At 36.2% G+C, this 27,359-nt stretch overlaps 1 protein-coding gene across 13 annotated transcripts in view; it reads right to left on the bottom strand.

Annotated features, from left to right (window-relative positions):
* Positions 1 to 27,359, bottom strand: part of ARHGAP28 (Rho GTPase activating protein 28) — a 178,347-nt gene that overhangs the window by 75,379 nt on the left and 75,609 nt on the right. The window contains exon 1 of one of the 13 annotated variants that reach the window (XM_088797907.1): positions 24,539 to 24,658. The exons of the other annotated variants lie outside the window; for them this stretch is intronic. Within the exon in view, the coding sequence (XP_088654033.1) occupies positions 24,539 to 24,543 (5 nt within the window). The 5' untranslated portion in view covers positions 24,544 to 24,658. Of the gene's footprint in view, positions 1 to 24,538; positions 24,659 to 27,359 lie in introns of those variants that run through there. 13 annotated transcript variants of the gene reach the window in all.

Consider the following 27,359-nt stretch of genomic DNA (forward strand, 5'->3'; position numbering starts at 1 on the left):
GTATAGGCTCCAGTTACCACTATCCAATAGGACCACCACCAATCTAGGAACAAACGGCTGAGCATGGAGCAGCTTCATGAGACAGTCCTCATGCGGCTGCTGCAAGGACTAAGTGAATCAGCACATGGAAAGCATTTGGAATAAAAACGTTCAACAAATGTTAGTTTAATAAACAAGAGACATAGTAGGGGAGATACGCCAATATGCTGGAATTCCGAGAGATTTTGGTGATTTATAACAATAAAACAAAAATTGGATAAACAAAATGTGGTACATAATACATACAATAAAATGTTAAGCTTTCAAAAGGAAAGAAACAAAATAAAACAAAATATTTTTGTGTACCTTACCTTAATGGATGTATAAACTAACCTTACCGTGGTAATCATTTCACAATATATAGGTGTATCAAATCATCATGTTGTACACCTTAAACTTACGCAATGTTATATGTCAACTATATCTCAATAAAGCTAGGAAAAATTTTTTAAAAAATATTTGACTTCCATGATATGATTGACAAGATTACATTTCTTAGGAGAAGGATGGTTGATTAACTGGAATACTTTAGTCCTTGATCATGAAAAATATCTGAAGTACTTTATGCAGTAAAATCTTCTGTTACTGTTCTTACATGATTTCTTTTTAATTTTCCAATTTGGTATGGGTATGCAACTCCTTTCAAAGCTTGGGTTCTTCTCCTTGGGTTTAGGTAGAACTGAACTACAAGGCTGAGACTACCTCTTAACCAGGGTTGAGCTGCTTCACTCAAAAAAAGAACTCCCAGACGAAAAGAGGTAACCAGAGCAATGGCACAGAAAACGTCCAACTGTGGGCATTAGGACTTGCATAGGACAATTAAATATGGACATGCAGAGCAGCAGTGGATTGCTATCAAATTTAGCCAAGTCCTAAAGCATATGTAAAACACACTGATATTCCTGATAGTACAAAAATGGAGATAATAAGAAAAAAATCCATTTGCTCATATTGTCTATACCTCTATGAATCCTAGATTTCTAAATCACCTCTAGTAGAAATTTCTGCAGTTTTATCATTGATCATTTCATGATACCAGACTGAAAGTCATTCTAGTTTTAAACATTAACTGGAGAAAGTTAGCCAATTTATTTTTTTAAATCAAAGCATTTCAGGAAAAAAAAAGAAATATCCACTTTTATTTCTGTATGTTGTACTGTGTAATAAAAATAATCTTAGGCAGCTTTGTTTGATAGTTGGGCAATAAGAGTTTTTTCACATCCAAAAACATACAATAGTGAAAAGAAAGCCTCTCAATAAATGGTGCTGGGAAAATGGGAAAGCCACGTGCAAAAGAAAGAAATTAGGCTATCTGTCACCATGTACCAAAATTAACTCAAAATGGATCAAAGACCTAAATAAAAGACCTGAAACAATAAATTATATTGAAGAAAATATAGGTACTAAACTTATTAACCTTGGTATTAGAGAGGATTTTATGAATTTGACCTCAAAGGCAAGGGAAGTGAAAGAAAAAATAAATGAATGGGACTACATCAAACTGAATTCTTTACAGTTTGACAAGACACATTCTTGTGAGTGAAATGCAGATGAAATTGACACAGGTATCAAGACAGTTATTGCTTCCTTTATTGTTTTAGCCTTTTAAAGCCTTTTCCCTTTTGCAACAAGACCAATACTGAAAACCACTAACAAATTCATAGAGTACGCGTATATAAATATCTATTTCTTATAAAAGTTTAATCAATTACCACTGCTCACATAACCTACTGTCCTCCATGTACCATATTCAGAAAAAGTTTATAGATGCCCAAACTTGCTCTGCTTCTGGAATTTTCAGGTTTACTTCTTTAAAAAAATGAACATGCTTGACTTGAAAAAAATAAAGTCTTAACAGCAGACATGGACCAAGTTTTATTTATAATACAGTGTATTAATAAGCTAAAAGTTTAAATAATATACAATTATATAAAGCAGAAATTGAATCTATATCACATCAATATTACACTATTAGCTGCTTTGTTTTCCTTACACAGAAACATGTCATAGATATCTTTTCCATGCCAACACAAAGATATCATCTCAATGGCTACATAGAATAGCATAATTTATCTTAGAAATAAGGCAAAATGCAGATTACCCAAGCACTGAAAATGTCTGAAGTGATAAATCTGGGAAATAATAAGTGAATCTTAGAAGATGAACAGATACATTTAAGGCTAATAATGATAATTTTAGTTAGAGTCCACAGTTTCTTACTCATGCAAAGTATGTATTGCTGAATCTCAGAGTAGAGATCATCATAAAACTGCTGGGGGTGGGGGATCAGGTACATTAGGTTGGTGCAAAAGTAACTATGGTTTAAAAGGTTAAAAATAATTGCAAAAACAGCAATTACTTTTGCACCAACCTAATAACATATAGATCATGAGCATATGAGTAACACCCTGGTTTCATCTAATACAATCCACTTAAATAATCTTTTAATTTCAATGATCAACTATTCTTTTTGGCAAAGTAGGCATTTTTGGCAGGCAGCATTTTTAGGATAAGCACTTTTGGAAGAGTTCTCACCTTTTTAGTTAGGGATCCAAATATTTCCCCCTTCATCCCAGGGTGGCTAGGGACTATAATCTTCCATTCTTGAAGCATTACATATATAATTGTGACCCTCAGGCTCATCTAGCACTTTGATGAGCCTTAATCTGTAGCTGCATACCTCACCATATTAGGATAAATAGAGTTTAAGCTTCGTTAGCTGCTTGTATATTTTTATTTCAAACACTCCCAGGAAAACATTACATGAAAAACAGGATGTAATTGTATTACATAGCAACTTTTGTTGGGAAAACATCATTACGTTTAAAATTAGGTTTTAAGTGCATGGTGATTACCATAAATTCAAATCAGCATTTTAAAAGAAAGATTGTATTATTCCATTACATCTCTATTATTTTCTAACGAATAACTTGTATTATATGTTGATTACTATCTATAACTTATTACTGTCTACCTAGAATTAGTATTTTACAACTTCACAACAATGTAAATACCTTACAATTATATAATTCTCCCTCTACTCTCTATATCACTGTCATAAAGTTGCTTCTTCACATGTTTACATCCCACAAGTTATTATTGTTGTTGCTTTTAAAAAGTTGATAATCTTTTTTAAAATTAAATAAGCAGTCTTTTATATTTATCTTTTCTCATGCTCTTTATTCCTTCCTGCAAATCTGTGTATTCGTAACAGATCATTTTCCTTCAGCTTTGAGACATTCTGACAGCATTTCTTCTCTCCTTATCATTTCTTGTACTGTGGATCTGCTGGCAAGAAATTCCCGCAGGTTTCTTTCTAAATATGTCTTTAATTCATTTTCATTTTTAATGAATATGTTCAGTGGTCATAGAAATTTAGGCTGACAGCTTTGTTGTTTTTAAAACCCTTTTACAGATGTCATTCTATTGTCTTCTGTACTGTAGATTCGGATGAGAAGTCAATTACAATTTCTATTCATGTTCTTCTAAATATGGCTTTTTTCTCTAGCTGCTTTTATTTTCTCTTTAACTTTTGTTTTTAGCAGTTTAATTATGATATGCCTTGATTGTGGTTTTCTTTGTACTTATTCTGCTTGATGTTTACTAAGCTTCTAGAATCTTTAATCAATTTTGATATATTCTTATCCATTTTCTCTTGAAATATTTCTTCATCCCATTCTCTCTCTCTTCTTCCTCTGGAGCTCCAGTAACATGACTGTTGGGCCATTTTATATTGCCCCAAATGTCCTTCATAATCTGCTTTGCTTTTTTCGCCCCTCTTTTTCTGTGCTTCAGTTTAGAGATTTTCTATTGCTCTGTCTTCTGGTTCACTTTTCCTTTCATATCTGTGTCCAGTCTGCTGTTAAGTTTATCCAATGAATGCTTCATTTCCCATATTGTGTTTTTTCATAATCAAGAATGTCAAATTAATTCTTTTCAGAGATTCTAGTTCTATGTTGACATTATTCATCTTTTTATCCATTTTTTCCTCTAATTTCTTTAACATATTTATGATTGTTATTTGAAAGTTCTTATCTCTTAATGCCAACATCTGTGCCATCAGTGTGTCTGCTAATATTGATAGAAAAACAGTCAATTGTTCATTGGTCACAATTTCCTTTTCCTTTACAAATCTCATAACTTTTTGATGTATGGCATTGTTTTTAAAAGAACTCTAGAAAACTGGAGTACATAATAATTTCCCCAGAAGGGCAAGCCTTTTCCTCTGTCTGGTAGTTGAAGTGAGGCACAGATTACTTCAATCCAGTCAGGAGGTGAGCTGTGTCTGGGCTGGGCTGCAACTTTAAAAAGTTTTAGGTCACCTCCAGTTTCAAATGCTTCAAGGAGATCTGTCTTGTGTGTATCATGGGCCCCTCCCTCTAGTAGGGCTTTGGGATAAACACCACAGGACTACAGAAATCTCTCTCTGCTTTAGAGCTCTGTCCCCAGGCTCTTGTGTTGCTGGGCTCTCAGCAAAAATCCCAAAGGGGAGAACTTTCTGGTGTGGAGAACTAGCTGTGCATTTGGCACTTCTACAAATTGCAATCTGTTGAGTCAGTGCAGGCAGTCATTAACTGCTCCACTGGTGCCTCCTCACTCCAGTAGAATCCCTCTGCCTATGCAGGTGGGACCTTCTGCCCAGCAGTGCACAGACTCAGGGACAAATACATTCCCATGGAGGGAAATGACCACTCAACTCTGCTCACCTAAGAAGAGCTCTCCCATCCTTGGAATTTAGCTCCTTTAGACTTCTTTGTGTCCACAGCTTTCCAATAAAGTTTGTTTGTTTGTTTGTTTGTTTTTTAATACATGATTTTAACATTTACCCTTTTTTCTCTAGTTGTTAAAAAGCTAGTCTACCACATCCTAGTCTATGTCTTAACTGGAAGTGGAACTCCCACAGAACACTGTCAACACATGAATTTTTTTTAACATTGAATTTGCTTATGCACCACTTGATCTGTCTAACCAGAAATTCAATTGTTCTGAGTATTTTCCAAAGAACATTTTTAAAAGACATACTTCTTGCTAAGAAATACTTACTCTATGCATCTTTACTATCTCTTATTTTATAGAGAATTTCACATATTACAAGTTACTATCATACACATTACATAATTTGATACTTACATTAACCACATGAAGCAGGCAAAGCAAGTATTATACATCTCATTATACAATGAGGCAAACAGTCATCCACACTAAAGTGGAGACACATAACTTCCCATTGCAACTACAATAAAATGCAAAGTCTTTACTATGACTTCACGGCCCAGTATGTTCTATCTTGGAACTTCTCCAGTCTTACCTTATATTACTCTCCCTGGCATTAGAAGTAGGCATGCTAATCTTTTCTCTATTTCCAAAATGCCAAGCTCTTCCTTTGCTTAAGAAATTTTTTCTTACTGTATTTTTCTGCCTGGAACATTCTCCTATTTCCATGGCAAGATGCTTCTCGTCATTCAGCTTCCAACTTAAATGTCACCTCCTCCGGGAATTCTTTTCCTGGCCACCCTAACATAACATTCCTCCAGTTATCTACCATCTCAGCTTTCTGCATGTCCTTCATCTCATTCATCAACAATATACAATTCATTTATTCAATTACTTCGATGTTTTTGTAACTACTTTCCCCACTCAAATATAGAGGAACCATGTCTGTCTTATTTACACAGTATCTGGCAAACAATAGGAACTCAGAAATATTTGTTGAATGAATGCTAGTGTCAGGGGAATCAGGATATGAATTCAAACCTTTTCAATCCTGTCCAAATGCCCTCCCTATAGTAATCTTTCATAATTTTAAAAGTCCCCTCAGGTATTTGTATATCTGCTTATAGCTATACATATTTTTAAATCAGAGAAAGAATACAATATACTGATTTAGGGGGAAAACTCCGAAGCCAGCTAGCCTAGGTTTAAACGTGGGTTCTGCCACTTCCTAGATCTATGACCTTGAGCAAGCTATTGAACCTCTGTGTTTCCATTTCCAAATCTATAAAATAGTAATATTAATCATATATGCTTTGTGGGGTTATTATAAGGATTAAGTGAGTTAATATACATAAAATGCATGGCATATAGTAAGCCCATGTGTTAAATTATTACTATAATTTAACTAATTTGTTAGTATGCTCATAGCTAGATTTAGAATCAGGCTATAATGGATGCTAGAATATCACAGAGGCACTAAAATATCATTAGAAATGTAATGAGATAAACAAAACTGGATCTATCAGTTTTGTTTATCTCATTACATTTCTAGTGACTCTCTAACGCGACCTCATTCTCAAGGTTCATTACCCTTAGTCTCTTAGTCAAAAAGTGGCCATCTGATACAATTCTGGTCAAAGCCATGTAAGAAAAATTGCTCTCCATGGTTTCAGTGAAATCTTTTTTCTTCCTCATATAGGTGCTATTCCTTTCTCATCCTCCTTCTTCTTTACTGAAATGTGGACATGATGCCTGGTGCTTCAGCAGCCATCTTGCAACCATGAGAGAAAAGCTAACAAAATTGGCAGTTATCAGCCTTGAGTCTCAGAAATAAATTCAAATGCTGCTTATCTCTGGACTTCCAGAAATGTGAGAAAAATAAACTTCTATTTTTCAAAACTACTCTAATCTTTGCTGTTGTTGTTACTTGCACCCAAAATCATTCCTAACTGAAATAATTAGAAGAAATATTTTAATAGGTAATTTGGGGTGGGGTGAAATAAGACACCCTCTCCACCCCCACTAAGAGGAATACTCAAGGAAGAATATACAGTCAATAACCTGCCTCCAAAAAGGAAAGCTGGGTCTAACGTAATGATTTTCAATTTTAAAGGCTCCCAAATTATTAGCCCAACTCCATGTCTTATTCTGGTCCTGATCACTATACTATGGAGTTAAACTTCATTCCTGCTGAAGACATCTGTGGGGACAGAGCCAGGAGTGCAGTTTCCAGGCTCTCGGCCTCAGGTGGAAAGGTGATGGCTCAGGTAGTAAATGGCCATCAACTGTGATTGGATGGCCGTCAGTTGTGGTTAGTTGGCCGTCAGCTGTAACCAGTGAGCCACTGGCCACTAATATAACTGCTGTGGCTACGCTAGGAGGGGAGGAAAAGAGAGGAGAGAAGAATGGGGGCTAGCAAGAAGATGGCGGCTGGGCTGGCAAGAGCGGATTGCAGTTAGCATGGCAGATTGCAGTTAGCAAGTGAGGTTGGTTGGCAGAAAGAAGTAGTTGTGGATAGTGTGGCTCCTGCTTCCTGTGTCTCCAACCCAGCCGCCAGTGAGACTATAGTGGTATGACTCCCCACGGTATGGCTCCGTGGGTGTTCCTTTTTGGCCTCACCATATCCTGCGTTCTTATGTGGGGAGCAGGAGCTGAGACCCCGCATGCCACCCTGCATGACAACATCTCTGCCTAAATATACAGGGAACATATTAACATGGTTGTCAAATCAAACATATTTGAAGAGTTTCACGATGAATATGTCTAAAATCAAAGATTTCCCCTTCTGTTTCTGAAAGGAGAGAAGGACTTAATTCCTCACTGTCATTGGTGCCAGCACAGCACCAAAGGTCCTGAGTACTGGACCACAATGGGTTTACAGCAGGGCTCTTGCAAGACAAATCGCACGCTCTCTGGAACAGACCCTGGGCACAGTCCCAGTAATGCAGCTGTTTGCCCTCTTAGCTCCCTCAGGAGGCCATTCAGATAAAGTAAGAGGACAAATCTCTTGTTTTTGTGCTCTGGCTTCTCAATAATCTTTGGATTGTAACATGTATATAAACAAGCTCAACTTGGATATCTTGTAAAAAGCACTTGAAAGGCAATGGTGATAAAAGGAAGCTATAGTCTCAGAGCAATAGGAGCCAGAACAGAGAGGAGGGTCCCACCTTCTTTCTCAGGCTCCCCGACTCTGTCTTTCAATACCATTCTGCCATCCTCTCAGTCTCAACCTGCAGTTCCACTTTTCTGTTCCTTTACTGGCCTGCCTCACCCCTCTCAGGGAACAAGGAGAAAGCTGATGAAGCTATTCCATCAAAAGGTAAACAGGTGTGCCTGAACCTCTCTGTTGGCATAAAGGATACAGAAAAATGTATTTGTAGATTAGGGGAACACTTAAAACAGTAAACAAATTTCAGTTACTCAACAAGGAATATTCTAAATGGTTTTGAAAGCTGAAATTTTTTCTAACCAATTGAAGTTCACATCAGCAATTAAATTCTTATGCATCTATGTATCATCTCTGAGTAAAAGCATTGTGCTAGGAATGGGGAAAGTGACAGTGGAGGAAAGAACAACTTCAAACGATTATACACCCAACCCCAGTGATGTACAAAGGAGGCTCAAATGAGGCAAAGAGATCTTTCATAAAAGAGAATGACAGAATCTTTTCCTGGGAGTCAGGGGAGGACATGTTTTTCTGTACTTCTAGCTACAAAAGCAAAGCAACTTCACATGCTTCACTCAAAGCATCTATGCTATGTTCTGCCTGCTGATCTACCAAAGTAAAGGCCATTAAACATAATCAATGTTTGTATAGTTATCACATAATCAAAATACATCAGTTATATGATGGGAGGGGGGAAATGGAGAGTGACGGCTAATGGTTTTGGACTTTCTTTTTGGAGACGAACATGTTCTGGAATTGATGGTGATGGTATCACAACTTTGTGAAGATACTAATAACCACTGCATTGTACACTTTAAAAGGGTTGATTTGGGGGCTGGCCCGGTGGCTCAGGCGGTTAGAGCTCCATGCTCCTAACTCCGAAGGCTGCCGGTTCGATTCCCACATGGGCCAGCGGGCTCTCAACCACAAGGTTGCCAGTTCAATTCCTTGAGTCCCGCAAGGGATGGTGGGCTCCGCCCCCGCAACTAAGATTGAACATGGCACCTTGAGCTGAGCTGCATCCAGATGGCTCAGTTGGTTGGAGCACGGGCTCTCAACCACAAGGTTGCCAGTTCAATTCCTCGACTCCCACAAGGGATGGTGGGCAGCACCCCCTACAACTAGATTGAACACAGCACCTTGAGCTGAGCTGCCGCTGAGCTCCCGGATGGCTCAGTTGGTTGGAGTGCATCCTCTCAACCACAAGGTTGCCGGTTCGACTCCCACAAGGGATGGTGGGCTGTGCCCCCTGCAACTAGCAACGGCAACTGGACCTGGAGCTGAGCTGCGCCCTCCACAACTAAGACTGAAAGGACAACAACTTGAAGCTGAACGGCACCCTCCACAACTAAGACTGAAAGGACAACAACTTGACTTGGAAAAAAGTCCTGGAAGTACACACTGTTCCCCAATAAAGTCCTATACCCCTTCCCAATAAAAAATCTTTTTTTTTAAAAAAAGGGTTGATTTTATGTTATGTGAATTATACATGAATCAAACTATAGTATCAGAAAATAATTACTTTTTTTTTTTTTTTAAAGATTTTGATAATTAAAAGTGCTTTGACACTGACAACACCAAACAGTGGTGAGGATGTGGAGCAACAGGAACTCTCATTCAGTGCTGGTGGGAATGCAGAGCGGTACAGCCACTGTGGAAGACAGTTGGGCAGTTTCTCACAAAACTAAACATACCCTTACCATACAATTCAGCAATCACTCTCCTTGGTATTTATCCAAAGCAGGTGAATACTTAGGTTCATGCAAACACCTGCACACAATGTTTAAAGCAGCTTTAGTCATAACTGCCAAAACTTGGAAGCAACCAAGATGTCCTTCGGTGAATGGATAAATAAACTGTGGTACATACAGACAATGGAATATTATTCAGCACTAAAAAGAAATGAGCTATCAGGCCATGAAACGGCATGGAGGAAACTTAAATGCATATTACTAAGTGAAAGAAGCCAACCTGAAAAGATTACATACTATACGATTCCAACTATATGACATTCTGGAAAAGGCAAAACTATAGAGACAGTGAAAAATGAGGGATTGGAAAGAGTGGTGGGAGAGGAGAGGAAGGATTTAACAGGAAGAGCACAGAGAAATTTTAGGGCAGTGAAACTCTTCTGTTTGATATATGTCATTATGTATTTGTCCAAATCCATAGAATGTACAACACCAAGAGTGAACTGTAGTATAAACTATGGACATCGGATGATAATGATGTATCAGAGTAGGTTTATCAATTGTAACAAACGTACTGCTCTGTGGGGATGTTGACAATGGGGGAGGCTGTGCAAATGTGGGGCACAGGGTACATGGGAAATATCCAGACATTCCTTTCAATTCTACTGTGAACCTAAAACTTTTCTAAAAAATAAAGTCTAGTTTTAAAAAGTGCTTTGGGATTTCAAGTAACTTAGGAGAAAGCAAAAAAAGAATCAAATTTTCAAAAAGAGCCACGGGTTTAGCAAGATTGAAAGATTCTTCCATGAATGGCTACTGGCTTCTTTGAGCAAAGGATAATTACAGGTGAGAAATATCGTCTTAACTAATATTAAACTAATAATCATCTAAACAAATGATAGGTTAAAATATCTGCTTTGCAGGCAAAGGAAATAAGCAAGTGTGAGCATTTTATGTTCTGTCTGTTTTTAAACTAATATGTAGTTTATAAGCTTGATGTATATCCAGATTTGGGTGAAGCTCAGTCAGTCCTACAAGTGACTCACTGCATTATCCTCAAAGACACAATTAAAATTACAATTGGAAAACTAGTTTGGTGACACCTAATCATTTCTCGGAGGCTTATTATTTTTCATTCAATTAGGAGATGCCCAGGAAAGAATCTGTAAAACGAAATGTGAGCAAAAAGCAGTTTACTCTTACTCTTTAATAGAATTCTATCCTTTATCTATTTAGAGACATATGTTACTATAAGAGTCTCGGTGATCTATATTTTGTGCTTCTGAAACTACTCTGAATTTTTAAAAGATTGTCTTTTTATTTCAAAAATTACATATTCTCTATTTTAGTACCGAATTGCAGTGCATATTTTTATTATGTGGTTTTGAGGGGCCTGCTGTGGCTGGTACCATTACTCATGACTTTCAAAGTAATTAAGCAGATGAGTCTTCCATTCTGGTGTCATCTGAGGTTCTGCCTTGGTTTTCCAGCTCTCTACCTGCCTCTCTGGGGCTGTGATGATTTGTTGGAATGCAACCATGTACCCTGTTTGTTTCCTCCACTTCTTTGTTCTCCATATACTGTCATTATTACCCAGTCACTAATGTACAGCCACAAACTGTGAAAACTCTATTCTATTGCATCCTTGCACCGTTTTTTAATTTCTTTTGTCTGTTGTTCCTCTTCAGCTCCAAAACACTCAGTAATACAGAGGATGCCAAAAAAAGTGTATACACATTTTAAGAGGGGAAAAACTGTATTAAAATTGTAATACTCAATATATACCTATAACAAAAGATGAATACAAATCATGTTTGACTTCTGTAATTACAGGAGGTGCTCAGAGTCGTTACTATCAGCGTCCAGACACTTTGATTATGGCGAACATTGTTTGGTAGAGTTCTGTGATGAGCGTGCAAACCATTCCAACATCACAGCAGAAGAAGCAGGACTTGTTGCTGTGCAAGGCCTCCCAGATCTTCCCTTGCGCACGTCACACACAGCACCATGCGTCTCAAATTTATCACTAATGTGTGCAGTTGTTAGGCGTATTGGAGGTTCTGTTGCATACTCACGCCTCCATTGTCATTGTACTTCCACAACATTCTTGAATTTCAAATGCCACTTCAAAATGGTCTTGCGCTACTCTAACAACAACCGTAATTCCGCCATTTTCTTTGACTGTCCTGCCTGTCGCCTGGTGATGCTAGCCTTCATTTGATTAACGCCATCTTTTGAGCAAATTTCATACTACACATTGGCTACCGTAATTCAATTCAACTTCTAAAAGTAATACATAGATAACATCGCCTAAAATGTGTATACTTTTTTTTGGCACCCCTGGTAGCTGGCCAAATTCCAAACAAGATCAAAGAGACTATCAGGCAGTCTCTCTCTGCCTGGCGTCCTACATGGTCCTACTCACATAGGTGAACCTTAAAGAGCTCTGTGGTCTATCCAGTCCTTGAGTGGAGCTGGCCTTCTTCCTCATGGAGCACTGGCATCAGTTAGCTGTAAATTTTTCAGTATAAAATCTAAAGTAAAGTACAAATCCAATTTATTAAATTCTGGTAAGAATGAGTTGGATATTTGAATGAATAATTATTAACATCCTTTAATTTTTCTTCTTTTACAATGTAATTTTTCCATACTCAGACTCACTTCATGATGGTTTTAATTCTATAGTGTCCACTTAAGCAATTTTTTATTATTAGTTTGCTTTTTTTATTATTAATTTCAGGTTTACAAAACAATATAATGATTAGACATTTACACCCCTCACAAAGTGATACTACCAGTCTACTACCAGTCTACTACCCCTCTGACCACCTTGTGCTTTATGTTTTCATTGGCTAAGTTTAAGATGGCTGCTTCCTAATTTCCATACAAGCAACTTTAAATTGGAAAGCCATTACTAGGGTTTCCAATGAAACAGAGGATCCTAGAATTAGAGAGCTGAAAGGGAATTTGAGAAATGCCTAAATAAATTGCTGCATTTTACAGATAAGAAAAATGAAGCTCAGAGAGGTCAAGTAACTCATTCAAGATCATACAGCTAATTATTGAGAACTACAAACTTGGTCTCCTGATGCCCAATCCCACGCTCTTTTCCCCCGATCACCAGTCTCCTGATCCATATATACTTTATATCTTTAGTCACTCACCAAATAAATAGATACATAAAGTTTCATAATTTTACATTAGAGATTATCCTTTTTTTCTTAATGTACTTCTGAAAAGGATATGCTAAATTATATTATCAAGTGGATTATATTTTTATTATAAAATATGTTGCAAATTATGTCATTAGACTGAGTTTTTATTAAATAACAAAGATAGCTATATGCAAAAATATCCCATAGATTTTTTAAAAATACAAAGCTTTCTAAAAATCTGAACGCAAACTAATAAAATTGGCAAGTGTAGAAGACTTAATACACTGGCTATATAAATACTAGTATATAAAATATACACAGATATCACACATTTAAAACCAACTGCTATATATCTGATCTAAGAGGACTACATTAGCATATTTTTTATTTATCTATTGGTTGGCATATTAATATGTGTTAGTTTCTTGAAATAGTATCAATAATTCATGTCTTCTATTTTAAAACCACTCGAGGAAGTAGAAGCTAAGACTTCCATTTTACTCAGCTTTCCTTGTGGCATACAGAGACATTTTCCAAGTATCACAGCCAGTTTAAAATAAAATAATAAATACTAAATTCATATTTTTGTTGTTGTTTGCTATTGATAATAACAACAATAATCCAATTGAAGGCATTTTAAATTAATGCTCACCCTCTACAATCAACTCAGAACACTGCTCATGATCAGATACATTTCTTGTGCAGGACGTAAGAGCCAGCACTCAGAGCATTTCACACTCCAAAAATGCCGTAAGAACAACTGTAGGAATTAGGGTCCTCAACATCCCTCTCAATGGATGATGAAGAAAGGTGCAGAGCAATAATGTGAATGCCCATGTTAAATGTGAACTTCCAGACAAGAGGTATACGTTCCATCAAAAGAGAATCAAATAACTAATTTCATACTGGCTGACACTTCACGTGGTGGGGGCTCTTGTCAATATCTCTGAAGCCCCACCAGAGTTGAGATAAATGGCTTTAGTAGCTCAGAATCTAATCTCTGACGGCAAGTAGGCAACTATAAATCCTGACCAATAGTTTATGCCATGGGGAATGGAAAGTGACTTCTTTTCTATCATCTTAGTCAGGTGAAGCCTTTTCTTTCTAAGAGGAGTAACCCAAGTAGGAAATTTTCCTTCTTCTATGGCTTCCTGTCCATTCATTTGCCAGTGATATTATCTTCTTTATTTATCACTGGCTGGGATTAATTATGATAACCAGTAATTTCTTGAACAGGCTCTGTTGTGAGCAAATCTGTTGAGCATTCAACCATTTTTTAAAAAATACAAACAATGCAAAGAAGTTAAATCTCGCATTTCATTGTATTTATTTTTATTTATTGAAAAAAGCTGCCACTTAATACTTTGGCTTTTAAATTTTTGATGAATGGGCAAGAGAGTTTCCATTTTTGCTTTCATTTCCCATGCAAAAGCTCCTTCTTTAAAGCAAAAATTACCCAGATTCCGTTTAACAGAATATTTGCATTTCAAGTAGAGTTGTAAAATGAAATTCTACTAGGGTTCCTGCTAGCCAACATAGCACTTTTGTATGAATTCGATAAAGGCTATCCTCTCTGGGAAAATGGGATTTGGTTAAAGGAGCAAGTTTGAATCTCCACTTACCCTCTTGGCATTCTTACTGAATAAACAACCTACACAGCTACATACACTGACTCTGAATTCTCCTAAATGAGTCAGTTTCCTATTTCCATTATAAAATTATTCTAGGAAAATCTGTCTCCAGCCCAACTTTTAAAATCATATATTTAACAAAAAATGTTCAGTAAATGTGGATTTATACCAATTCATTAATGAAACATTAATAATTATGGGAAAGGTTGTGAATATTAGTTATGGCTATTTGAATAACCTTGTGAGGAATATGCTCTTTCACAAAAGATTTGCTGGTTTTACTATCCAAAAAAAAAAAGAAAGAAAGAAAAAAGAAGCACTATGTATTTCTCAAAAGAAGGCATACAAATAAATTCATTGTAATAGAAAAACATATTATCTGTAGTATTAAAAACTCCAGAATAGTAAGCGTAAGCTTCCTGAGCCTCTCCTATACACCTCTGTACTCCTGAACATAATAAACACAGATAGGTAAACTCTGTTGGAAGAGTTTAGGTAAACGCTGTAGGAAGAATATTAATAGGCACAAATTAAGGCACCGCTACACAGCAAACCCTTAGAAAATGTTTACTAAATGAACTAAATCGACTTTCCAAAGCAATGGAGGCTACGTCCATTTCTACCTTTGAGGAGTGAATGTATGGTAATCAGCAAATTCAATGCTGGTTCAGAAATAGTTCTTGCTCCTCTCTCTCCCTCCCCCAAGCTTGTTTGCTCTCTCATGTACCTAATTAGTCATTAGTAATATTCAGAATCTTTTATTTTAAGAGGATGTACGCATCCATTCAGTATTTATTATGTAACCATATAAATAAATTTGCGGGAAAATTGGCAAAAGGTGACTCTAGTTGCAACAGCAAGAAGATTCAGGATCCAGGGATATCCTTTGAATGGGCAGACACTGCGGATACTTTTACAGTCCAATTGGACTAGTACTTTCTTTTATATTTGACTGAGTTGATGCATTTTCCTTCTCCAGTAATTTTATTTTGCTGAAAATTTCTTAGAGAACTTTAATAAAATGCATATATTTGGGTCCTACTCAGAGACATTTCAATTCAGAAGATTTGGGGAGAGGCCAAATCTTATGAGCACCACTCCCAGGCCTACCCTAACTAATTCTGGTACCACTTTTGTGAATCTGACTTTGAGAAACACAATTCTGTCTCCTAGCGAGAGATTACTCTCTCCTGATTCTCATTAAACCTACCTGTCCAGTCCTTATTTGTCTATGTTCTCAATCCTCTTTACTCACCAATCTTTATACATTGATCTCTCTCAAGACTCTACCTTTAGCACACAGGTCTTCATACTCTACATTCTTATATAGACTCCCCCCAAAAGCTCTGCCTCTGTCAGAGTTTAGCTTCAACCTACGTGCTGGTCGTTAACTCCCTTCTTAACAACTCCTTCACTCAGACTCATGCAATAGCCAGCTAGACATCTCTATCTGGATGTTGCAATGAGATTTCAAGACTACGGCACATAGTTCCTCAACCACACATCCTACAGATGAAGGACAGGGTGCCTTTGCTCATGCTTTCTCTATGCTTGGAATTTTCCCTCCCACGCCTTACTTAACTTAAGATCCATTCTAGGTGGCCTCTCCTGAAGAAAAGAACTCCTCAAACCTATTCTGCATTCCTCTCAATGTGGGCTGATGGAATTTTTTAGCATGCTTCTATCAATACACTTATTAGCATCTCCATGAAAGATATAAAATAACTTGTATGTAAATGCCTTAGAATTCACATGAAGACATAGGCCATTTAACTCAAATACTTCCTCTATGCAGCTCCAACTTTCTCAACAATCAGCCAAAATTTTGGCTTCATAGCAGAAAAGAGAAAACTAGATTTCTGCAAAGCATCTACAACTAAGAATTTAATCTGAAGGTGATTTAGAGGTGAAGGTAGATTAAGAAACATGTGCAAAGAATAAAAATGTATTTCTAAAGAAACTTACTGACTACAATATGGTGATGATAATGATAAATAATTTAACAAATATTTACTGAGTATCCACTAATCCTGGGTATGAGGTTCAAGGTAGCAGACACTATTCAAGAGAATATAGATACAATAATAAACAAAGGGCCCAGCCCTCATTAAGCTTTCATTCTAATAAGAGCAAAAGGAACTAAAACAAATACTGTATATATTCATGCACGAAGATGTGTAACTAAAAATTCATCAAGTGAGCTTCTGTTTCCAACCATGAGAGCAATAGGGTTCAGAATCACCCTCCTACTGCAAACAACTAGAAAACTAGACAAATAGAGGAAACAACTGTTTTTAAATTTAACAATAGTCAGTGCATGACTGTGATACCACAAAGAAAGGAAACAAATGAGATGAGTCTTTGACCTACTTGGCGGCAATTTCCAGAATACAGTAAAATAGGAAAAGAACCCAGAATCCTGAACAGAACCCAGCCATCTCACTGAGGTGAGGGAGCCGTTGAAAGTTCAGGAAGGCAGAGTCAGCTAGAATTTGCTGATCAGAGTGCCAGAAAGGCAGGATCTATGAAGTAGAACTACTCCAAGAATTGGCATGCAGTCCCTTTGGTTGAACAGCTATCAAGACTATATAAGTTGAACCTTCACGAGAACAGGTAAAAATTAAATCCTGGGACTAGAACCAAAGAGCTATAATCCAAAAATTACCCAGAGTTCACAAAGGGCCAGGAATGTTTATATGCATAGTAGTGTGTATAGTGAAAACATATCAGGTGAACTTCTGCTTTTAACCATGACAGAATAATAGACTTCGCACCAGCTGAAGAGTAGTTGAATACACAGAGCATGCAGTAGAAAACTTAGAAGTCTCAGACCTTACTAGTAAGGCTGAATTTACCCTAGCTAGAGGCTACTTAGAATACACTCACCCCCATAAAAATCCACAAATAACTGTTTGCCAAAACAAATCTGTACACGCTTTAAAAAAATACAATAAATACAACAAAATATACCAATCCACAATCTAAAACTCACAAGTTCAAGTATCCAGTGAAAATTAATAGATTTATGAAGAGAAAAAAAATGACTCATAACGAAAGGAAAGTCAATTATTAGAATGTCACAGAGATGATGAAATTAGCAGAAAAATAACGTTAAAACAGCTATAATAAAAAAATATTGAAAATACATTAAGGGCTTAAAATAAAACATGAACATAAAAAAGAAAGAAATATAAGATATAAAAAATAAACTTTCTATACATAAAAATACAATATCTAAAATAAAACGTTCACTAGGTGAAATTAACAACAGATTAGATACTGGAGAAAAATTATCAGTAAATCAGTAGACACATCAGTAGAAACAGCACAATCCGAAGCTGAGAAAAGAGAGTGAAAAATAATAATAAAGAGAGCCTCTCTGAACCAATAGGAGGATGTCAGGTGGCCTAATAAATATGTCAACTTTCAGCCAAGATGAAGTAACAGGAATCAGCCTTACTTCCTGCCTTGAAACAAAAAAGAAAAAACAAAACAAAACATATGTAATATATTAAATAATTATCAAGAAATTAAAAACAGTGACCCTTGAGAGACAGAAAGCAAACAAACTGAGTCCCACAATAGCTCCAACTAGAGAGAACTTCCAGGCTGTGGTGCAGGGACAGGGAACCCAGCTGAGCCTGCTGTTCTCTCTGAGTTTAGCAGATAGCATTGGAACTCAAGGATGCAATGGAGCTCACAGAGAAAAGTAATTGAGATGAGAGATCTCCAAAGAGAGAAAATTGTGGAGATCCCCAGAGGATCCTCCTCAAGTCTTCAGCTTAGTATCGATCAGCAAACTCATTAATGGAAATACCATTTATTTGGCCAGGGGAAAATCACCAGAAGGATTAGAGAAAAGTATACCCAGTAATCACAGAAAGCCAGAAATAGTTCCCACCAACCAAAGTGAAAAAGCTCATGATTTACAGGAATCTAAAAAGAGTACTCAGCAGCGTTTTACCTTAGAATAGGGAAAATCTTCTTTAGATTAACTGCTACTCTCATCCCACTCAACAAATCTTAAAAACAAGACACAACAAAATGAAATAGTTTTCAAGTCCCAGGGGAAAAAAATAACAGAAATATGTGTAGAAATATAAAAATATCCAGCTCCAAGAAGATTAAATTCACAACATTAATTCAAATAAAAAATTACAGGCAAGCAGAGAAGCAGGAGAAATGACCTGTAATGAGGAGAAAACTCAATCAATATAAACAGAACTAGCAATGACACAGATGATAGAATTAATAAACAAATCAAGGAACAAGTTAAACCCAGAGTAAGAATAAAATAGAAAATAACAAATATCAAAACTAAATACAATAAAATAGAAAACAGAAAAATAATAGAGCGAATCAATGAAACCAAATTCTTGTTCCATACAATTAATAAACCTCTATCCAGACAGATTAGGGGAAAAAAGAGAAAAGACACAATTTAACAGTATCAGGAATGAAAGAGGTTACATTACTACACATTTTATAGATATTAAAATATATGAATATATGCAACTTTAAGCCAATAACTTCAACAACTTAGATCTAAAGGACAAATTTCTTGTAAGATACAACTTACCAAAGCTCTCTGAATAAGAAATAGATAACCTGAGTAGTCCTACATCTACGAAAGATATTGAATTTGTAGTTAAACACCTTCCCACAAAGAATATTCCCAACCCAGATGGCTTCACCACAGAATTCCACCAAACATTTAAAGAAGAAAAAATACCATTCTACACAAACTTTTCCATAAAATTAAAGGGGTGGAAACATTTACTAATTTATTCTATGAGACCGGAATTATTGAAATACCAGAATGAGATAGGTACCATAAGAAAATAAAATCATAGACCAATGTTCCCCACATACGTAAATGCCGAAATTTGTAACAAATTTTAGCAAATTAAATCCAAGAATATATAAAAAGAATACATCATGACCAAGTGGGTTCATCGTGGAACATCAAGGATAATCTAACATTTAAAAATTATTAATTCATTTAATTCATCATATTTAGTCATCATCATTTAAGTCATTATATTAACAGTGAGAAATAAAAACTGCATGATCATCACAACAGATGTAGAAAAACTATTTGACAAAACCCAGCATCCATTCCTGAAAAAAAACAACAACAACAAAAAAAATCACAAAACTCTTAGCAAATAGAGTTTTGGAATAGAAGGAATAGAAGGAATAGAAGAAAACTACCTCAACTTGTAAAGGGCATCTAGGAAAAACAGCTGATATCATATTTAATGGTGAAAGGCTGAATGCTTTCCCCCTAAGATCAAGAATAAGACTTCGATAACTGCTCTCACCACTTTTTTTTAAGATTGTCCTGGAGATTCTAACCAGTGCAATCAGACAAGAAAAAGACAGAAAAGGCATCCAGATTGAAAAGAAAGAAGTAAACTATCTTTACATGCAGATACTATGATCATCTATGTAGAAAATTCTATATTATATAGGAAAAAAAAGCTACTAAAACTAATAAATAAGACAAGGTTACAAGACAAAGATCAATATATAAAATATCAATATACAAAAAAGTTATATTTCTATATTATATTTCTATATACTAATAGTAGGCAATTAGAAATCAACTTTTAAAAACAATATCATTCACAATAGCATTAAAAATGTGACCTATTTAGGAGAATAAATCTGAGAAAAGATGGTCAAGACTTATATACTGAAAACTACAAACATGTTGAGAGAAATTAAAGACCTAAATAAATGGAGAGATATAACATGTTCCTAGATTGGAAGAGTCAATACTTTAAAATGTCAATTTCCCCATATTAATCTATCGATTTAATGTAGTCCTAATCAAATTTCTACCAAGTTTTCTAAAGTTCATATGGAAATACAAAGAACATAGAACAGCCAAAACACGAGCGAAAGAAAAAGAAAATCAGAACACTTATATTACTTAATTCAAGACTTTATAAAGCTACAGTAGAAATATAGTATTGCCACCAAATAGACACACAGATCAATGCAACAGAATAGAGCCCCAAAATATATCCACATATATGTTGTAAACTGGTTTGCAACAAAGGTGCAAAGGCAATTCAGTGAGAAAAGAATAATCTTTTCAATAAATAGTGTAGGAACAACTGATGTTCCATATGCAAAAAAAAAGCCCCCCAAAACAAACAAACAAACAAACAAAACCCTTCCATCCATATCTCATACCATACACAAAAATTAACTCAAAATGGATCACAGACCTAAATGTAAAACCTAAAACCTTTGAAAACTTGTAGAAGAAAGCATAGGAGGAAATCTTTGTGACCTCGTGTTAGGTGAAGATTTCAAAGATAGGACACAAAAAGCATGATCCATAAAATAAAACATTTATAAAATGTATTTAAAATCTGCTCATCAAAGACAATGTTAAAAGAATAAAAGATAAATCACATACTGCAAGAAAATATTTGCAAATCATATATCTGATAATGCACTGTATCCAGAATATTTAAAGAACTTTCAAAATTCAATATAATAAAACAACTGACTTTTAAAAATGTGAACATTTTACGAAAAATGTTACTAAAGATTTGAACATTTTACCAAAGAAGAAAATTGTACACATTGTTGAGAGAAAAATGAGATGATGTATAAACCAAGAATTAAAGTAAGTACCACTTTCTCTAAGATATTGTCCCTGATCTTACATGAAATTTATCCGCCAACCTATGCCACTTACCATCTTGTATCACATTGACTTGAAGATATAGTATGATTCACCTCAACTATTAGATTTTAAACTACTTTAAATTAGAAATTACAGCAGATTTATTTTGACATCTCTCAGCCTATCATAGGTCCTGGCATGACGTCTGTTTCATATGAGTAAATTAAATGCATTAGGATGGATGAATTGTAGGTATATGTAGAAATCCTTTCTTAAGTGAATGTTGTATTGAAGAAACATGTTTCAGAAAAATATTTTATAAGTTTAATAATTTTATAATTTCTTTTTTATGTATACCAAAAAATTCTGAATTTTAACAAATAAAATAAATACCTATCTTCTTCCTCCTTCCAAATTTAAAGCTTTTCTTTTAAACTCAAGGTTTCACCAGAAAAACAAAACAAAACACAACTTGTTTTTTAAAACCTGGAGTTAATCACTGTTCTCTAATTTCCTTTCTCTCACAGGCCTCCAAATTGTAGAAATCAGTTCCAGGCACTGTCAGCTCCAAAAAGATAACAAAGGTATGCTATTTTGGAAAAGAAAAGGAAACAGAAAACTAGAAAGGAGCAGGAAGAAATACCACATAAACTTTTATGAAAATCCAGAGTCCGTAAGTTGTATCCATTGTCTCAGAGAAGTGCCCGGACACTGAAGCAAAAGATAGGAGAGCATCCAAAAGACAGGGATCTATTTGTGAGTTGACAGCCATCTTTTCTTTTCCAGTCTCAAAACAACATAGGACAAACTCCAAAAAGCATCAAAGTGATCTAGGTTGTTTCCCATTTCTAAAGTCTTGCTTTAGTGGGGTACACTGATGCCAAGGGGATGAAAAAAGGCTATTTTCCACAAAGTGGGACAGATTTTGAAAGTGGACACACCTTGCCACAAAAAGTTAACCTTCTAGAACACCCAAATGGTAACAAACAGGCAGGAACCAATTAGGCCCCCGAAGCCTATTTACTTTCAATAAAAATTTATTGGATGTACACATAAAATTTTTTTCCGTCTGGTAAGCTCTTAAGTTTGCCTAGATAAACCTGATGTTATTGCTATCATCAGTTTCCAGAATTATCCACCAACCAGCCACCCTGGCTAATGTTTGTTTCTCATTTTCCATTTGTTATTTGTTAAAATTTTTAATTAATTTTGAATGAAATATAAAATCACAGAAGTGTGTGTGTGTGTGTATATATATACTTACTCTGAAAAGGAGAAAGAAACACATATAGGTAGTTTTAGACTGACAGGGGACTATGCTCCTTTCATTCACCAAAGGTCTGAAAGGACTTCGTAAAATAAGTTAACTTGCCAATCTCATTATTTATTAAGACTTATAGGATTTTGTAATGAGGTGTTTTTGGAAAGTGACAACAAAGCTGGACTTAACAGAATTCAGAGGGGAAAAAGAGAGAGATTAACTTTAAAAAGAGTGCAGTGATTGGTGATCGCTGAATTTCTTAGCCTGCATGAAGAAATAACTAATCTACCTTTTCTGAAGAAATGACTAACATGTCAAATGGAAAATGTTGTATTAAAACAAGAGGTTATTGATTTAATATCTTTGAAGGCAAAGGGCAGGAAGCTTTTTTTGTGAAAAGGAGAGACTGATTTGGGGGGAGAGGGTACCAAGTAGGGCAGCCAAGGGGGCAGGACGGCATGGGTTGAAGCTTAGCAGAAGTCCTGTTTTTCTCAATCAGGAATAAAGAGTGAAGATGAAGATTTGTAATGAAGAAAGGCAAGTCCCATGAGGTTTTGATATTCTCTGAAAAAATGTTATGTACGAGCACGTATGTATATATTTACAGAGACACAGGTAGTGCACACGCACTACCATCTTCTGAGAACTCGAGTGAAGGCTCGCCAGTAGAGCCTTGCTGGCTGGCTATTACTAAGGCCTGTCGCTCTTGGTAGGTACCTAGGCCTTTCTAAGAGTTATTCAATATTTGTAGTATCACTCTTGCTTGCTGTCATACATTTTGTTAAAGTATTTCTATCCATCCATTTACCAGACTATCCCCAAACACAAGAAAAGCCTGTAGGCCTTAGCTATGACAATCTGGCTTTACTACCTGCTGTAGTTTGAGTTCGGACTCCAATGTTATACATGAAGTGTAAGGGTATGACTGTTACTTTGCTATGTGTTTTAAAACTTTCCTTGGGATGTCCCAGGCAGTGGCCTGGATACCACAAGTGCTTGGGGAGGCCCAACCTCTAAATATCTGGCCACCCTTTATGGAATGTAAACTAGACCCCTAAATGTCTCCTCTCAGCTTAAGGTCCAGGCTATACCCAACTAACCAAGTAAGAAGGTGGGATGTGACCAAGAGCCAGGGTCAGTGAACGACTTACTACATGTGGACAAATCCCGTCTGCTGCTGGAATTTTGAAGACAGCTTTACTGACATAGTGCCACTCCCACTTGTTTAAGTACAGTCTATGGGTGCATTCATACTGCATTGGCAGAGTTGAATAGTTGTGACAGAGATCTCATGGACCACTAAGCCAAAAGTATTTGTATATAGTCTTTCACAAGAAGTCTGCTGACTCCTGGCCCACAGAGGAAAGAACGTGTGCAGGTACACGCTGCTGCTGTGTGCCTGCCTAGGTTACATCTAGAGAAATCCTCTCCCTTCTCCAGATTAAGGGAACAGACTGTTTCCTAAGGAGCCATGGCTGTTAGAACTTCCTCCCATTTCTCCACCAGGACCACAGGCTGTGCCTTCCTGGAGCACTTAGAAGTTCTAAGACTTGACTCTCCTTGCTGGAAGGGTGGGAGGCTCTATCAAAACTTGCTTGTGTTATTTTCATACTATTTGTGTAAAGGCCCACTTATCTAGAGAGAGCAATGCTCTGAGTTCCACCCCTGGATTTAGAAAAGTAGCCTTTAATAAAACAAATATACAGGAAAATACTCGACTGGCAATCTGTGAAAATAAAATTCAATGTGTCAGTTGATTTCTCCAGAAAGTTTAAACATATTTAATCTTGTTTCATTCATCTAGTAAAGTTAAACTGGTCATGTGATTTTAAAATTCCAATGTTCAAGATCTGTCGAATGAACAAAAAGCAGGATCTGTAATAAAGACTTTAGACCCTGCAGTGAATCTAAACAGTGTACATGAAAAACTGAAAACCACCATGAATTTTTAATATCACAAGTTAAGAAAGACAATTCACTCTAAAAGAGAATTACTGCAGCACAGCTGTGTCCTGTGAGGGACAGAACAGCAACACGATGTCACTGGCCAGGGAAGGGGGCACCGTTCCTCCTGCTGGGATTGGTCAGTTCCCAGACCCCTCTTTTCACAGGACTGTTGCCTCATTTTCCTATTACATGCCAAAGGTCAATGAGCCCATTTTAAATAGTGACAATTTATCTAGTGTTTTGGTAGACAGGATAAACCATTAATCAAAAGCCACTGCGATTTACTTACTGCATTACGAAGGAAAAAAAGGATTCGAACAAAAGTTGCTAGTCCATTACGAAACTGAGTTTGTGGTGGGGGGTATCAGACGGGGTTGGGAGAAGAGTGTTCATCATGTAGTGAGATATGCTGTAGAAAACACAGAACAAACTTGGCAACTATTTTAAGCACAATTTTCTGTGTAACTATTTTATAACAACATAAATCTAAAATTGCACTTCATACACATTCCCTCAAAGAGAAATAATGTTGAACTCTAAGTGGAAAATCAGCTTAACAGTGTTTATTATCTAATATTTTTGTTTTTCCTAACTGAAAATTAATAAAGAATATTAATTTTATCATTGTACAAAATTTACAAAGTATAACCTCTCTTTCACCTTCATATCCATTGCATGAATGATTTAATAGAGCCTTGAGCAAGTAATTCAAGATACTCTCACATTGATGAATGAGTTTGGGTGTCAAATTTTCCATTCATATTGTGAATTATATTTTCTGATGTCTTTTTTGATTACCCTTAACCTTCATGTGTCTCCCTGAACATATGACAAGTCTAAATCAAATCCTCAGCACATTTGGAAGCCAATATACATCCTTTACTGATGAAAACAAACAAAGAGTAATCTACCATTTTTTAAATATCACTGCCAAGAAACACATACTGAGTTTACAATTCACAGTATGGCTTCACATAGAACTGAGGTGGGGGAAGGAAGTAGAGTAGAGAAAAACATTTAAACAGTTCCCTGAAAATCGGCTGCAATTATTTATTCTTTCACTCAGAACATAACCTCCAGAGCTCTAAATTTAATTTTCTTCCATAGTGTTTCTATCCACCAAAAATATGCCCATTTCCTTTGGGTATGGGAAGATAGAAAGGAAAAAATAAACAAGAAATGAAATAGAGGTGTGTAAGAAGGGCATCCATGATTTGAATACCTAAAATAACAGTTTGAAGAAATATTGAGAAGTAACTTTCCGCATTTGTCATTATTTTGAATATAAGAAGACCTTTCCTACTCTATGTTAAGGTCTTCTATGTTCAATCATGGTCCATAAGGACTATGGAACTTTATAGCATTTTAGGGTTTTGCATTTATCATGCCTCATAACTATTTTAATTAGGAAGAAATGGAAGCTCCAGATGTTAAGTGACTTGCCCAAGGTCACATGATTTAAAATAGAGTGGTCTTTTGGGAAGAAATGTGGAAAGCTTTGCATCCAAATGATCAGTATAAATGCCACACAAATCACCCAAAATAACTGGTTTCCTTCAAGATTCTCATTATGTTCTATTTAATGCTTAAAATACATGTTTGAACCAGGTAATTATAAGCATCAGCCTGGAAGCAGCTTTTAAGGAACAGATTTGGTTTGTAAGTGGGCTGGAAACTGGCTAGATTAGAGCCACTGCTAGGTGCAACCCACAACATTTGTGTGTCTAATGAATTCACCTAGGAATGTAGAGCTGAGAGAGGAAGGAAGGGATTGCAGCAATTTATGTAGAAACAGTGGGAAAACTCTCTCATCTGATTGGGGGGGAGGGGGAGAACCACAGAGTTCTACAGAGGTCACAATTATTACACCACTATGTTATCCCCCCTAAGCGTCCTGCTTAGCCTGAGCTCTAAAGACTAAAGAACCCTAAAGACTAAGGAGGGGCATTTGACACTGGTAAGCCATGCTTTTCTCTTGGACTGTGTCACTCTACAGGGAGTGCACTGGTATGCTGTGGGAGAGCTTTTTGATTATTGGAACTGGGGCCTTGTTGGTATGTAATTGGCAGGTCCGGGAATGCTAAGAGTCCTACAAATGCAGTGGACAGTCCTGCACCAAGAAAGAATTGTCGTGTCACACAGGACTTTCAAATACCCTTGTGGACATTCACCACAGGTGAAAGACCTGTTTATAACTGTCGGAACCTAGAGCTTGATTCCATTTTAGACTTAATACTAAGTATTTTTTATACACAGAATTTTCTAGCAACACAATTATAGTGTAAGTTCAGGGAAAACTATACTTTGTTTTCTTCGAATATTTAGCATTCTGAAAATTCTGGTCATGTGCAGCAACACTGCAATACAGCTCATGTGGAACAGTCTCCATTTGCAACACCCCATTCATGGTAATTCTGCATATCAGAGCAATCACGTGACTCCTTCATCCTGTCATCTCATTTAGTTATGTCCTCATGTTTACAGATTGAAATGCTTATTCTATAAAATATACCTTTCTTTTTTCCTTTATATTAAAATTGGGGCATTATATTGATTTTTTTTTAAAATTGTGTACATAGGTAGGCTATATTATCTATAAATTTCATTTTGGGAGGGTAAAGGAGACAGTGTCTGACAGGGTTGAGAGCCAGGACTGTAGACCATTCTTTCTTTTTCTGAAAAACCTCTCACTCCTGGCTTCAGTGACATTGCTATCTTCTGGTTTTCCTGAACACTCCTTCTTAGTCTATTTCACTGGCTTTTCTTGTACCCATCTCTTAAAAGCAGCTGTGTTTCCCAGAGTTTCATCCCCACCCTTCTATTTTTAATGATTTATTTCTTCCACTTACTTCTATGACTTTGATGAACACTTGTTTGCCAAATTGTTCTCTAATCTAGACCTTGAGTTTCCCATATCTTTTACTGAATTTCAAACTGCATTTTCATTTGCCAACTGTGGAGTACTTGGATTTTCTACCGGAGAAGCATCTCACATGAAGCAAGTCCAAAAAAGAACTCATTATCTTCCTTGCAAAGTCTGTTCCACCATATTTGTTTTTTCTTTTTGTCTTTTTCTTTTTTGGTTAGTGATGATATAGTTTACCAACTCT

This window comes from Rhinolophus sinicus, chromosome 4, assembly GCF_057876585.1.
Source record: "Rhinolophus sinicus isolate RSI-liver-muscle chromosome 4, RSI-T2T, whole genome shotgun sequence".
NCBI lineage: Eukaryota > Metazoa > Chordata > Mammalia > Chiroptera > Rhinolophidae > Rhinolophus > Rhinolophus sinicus.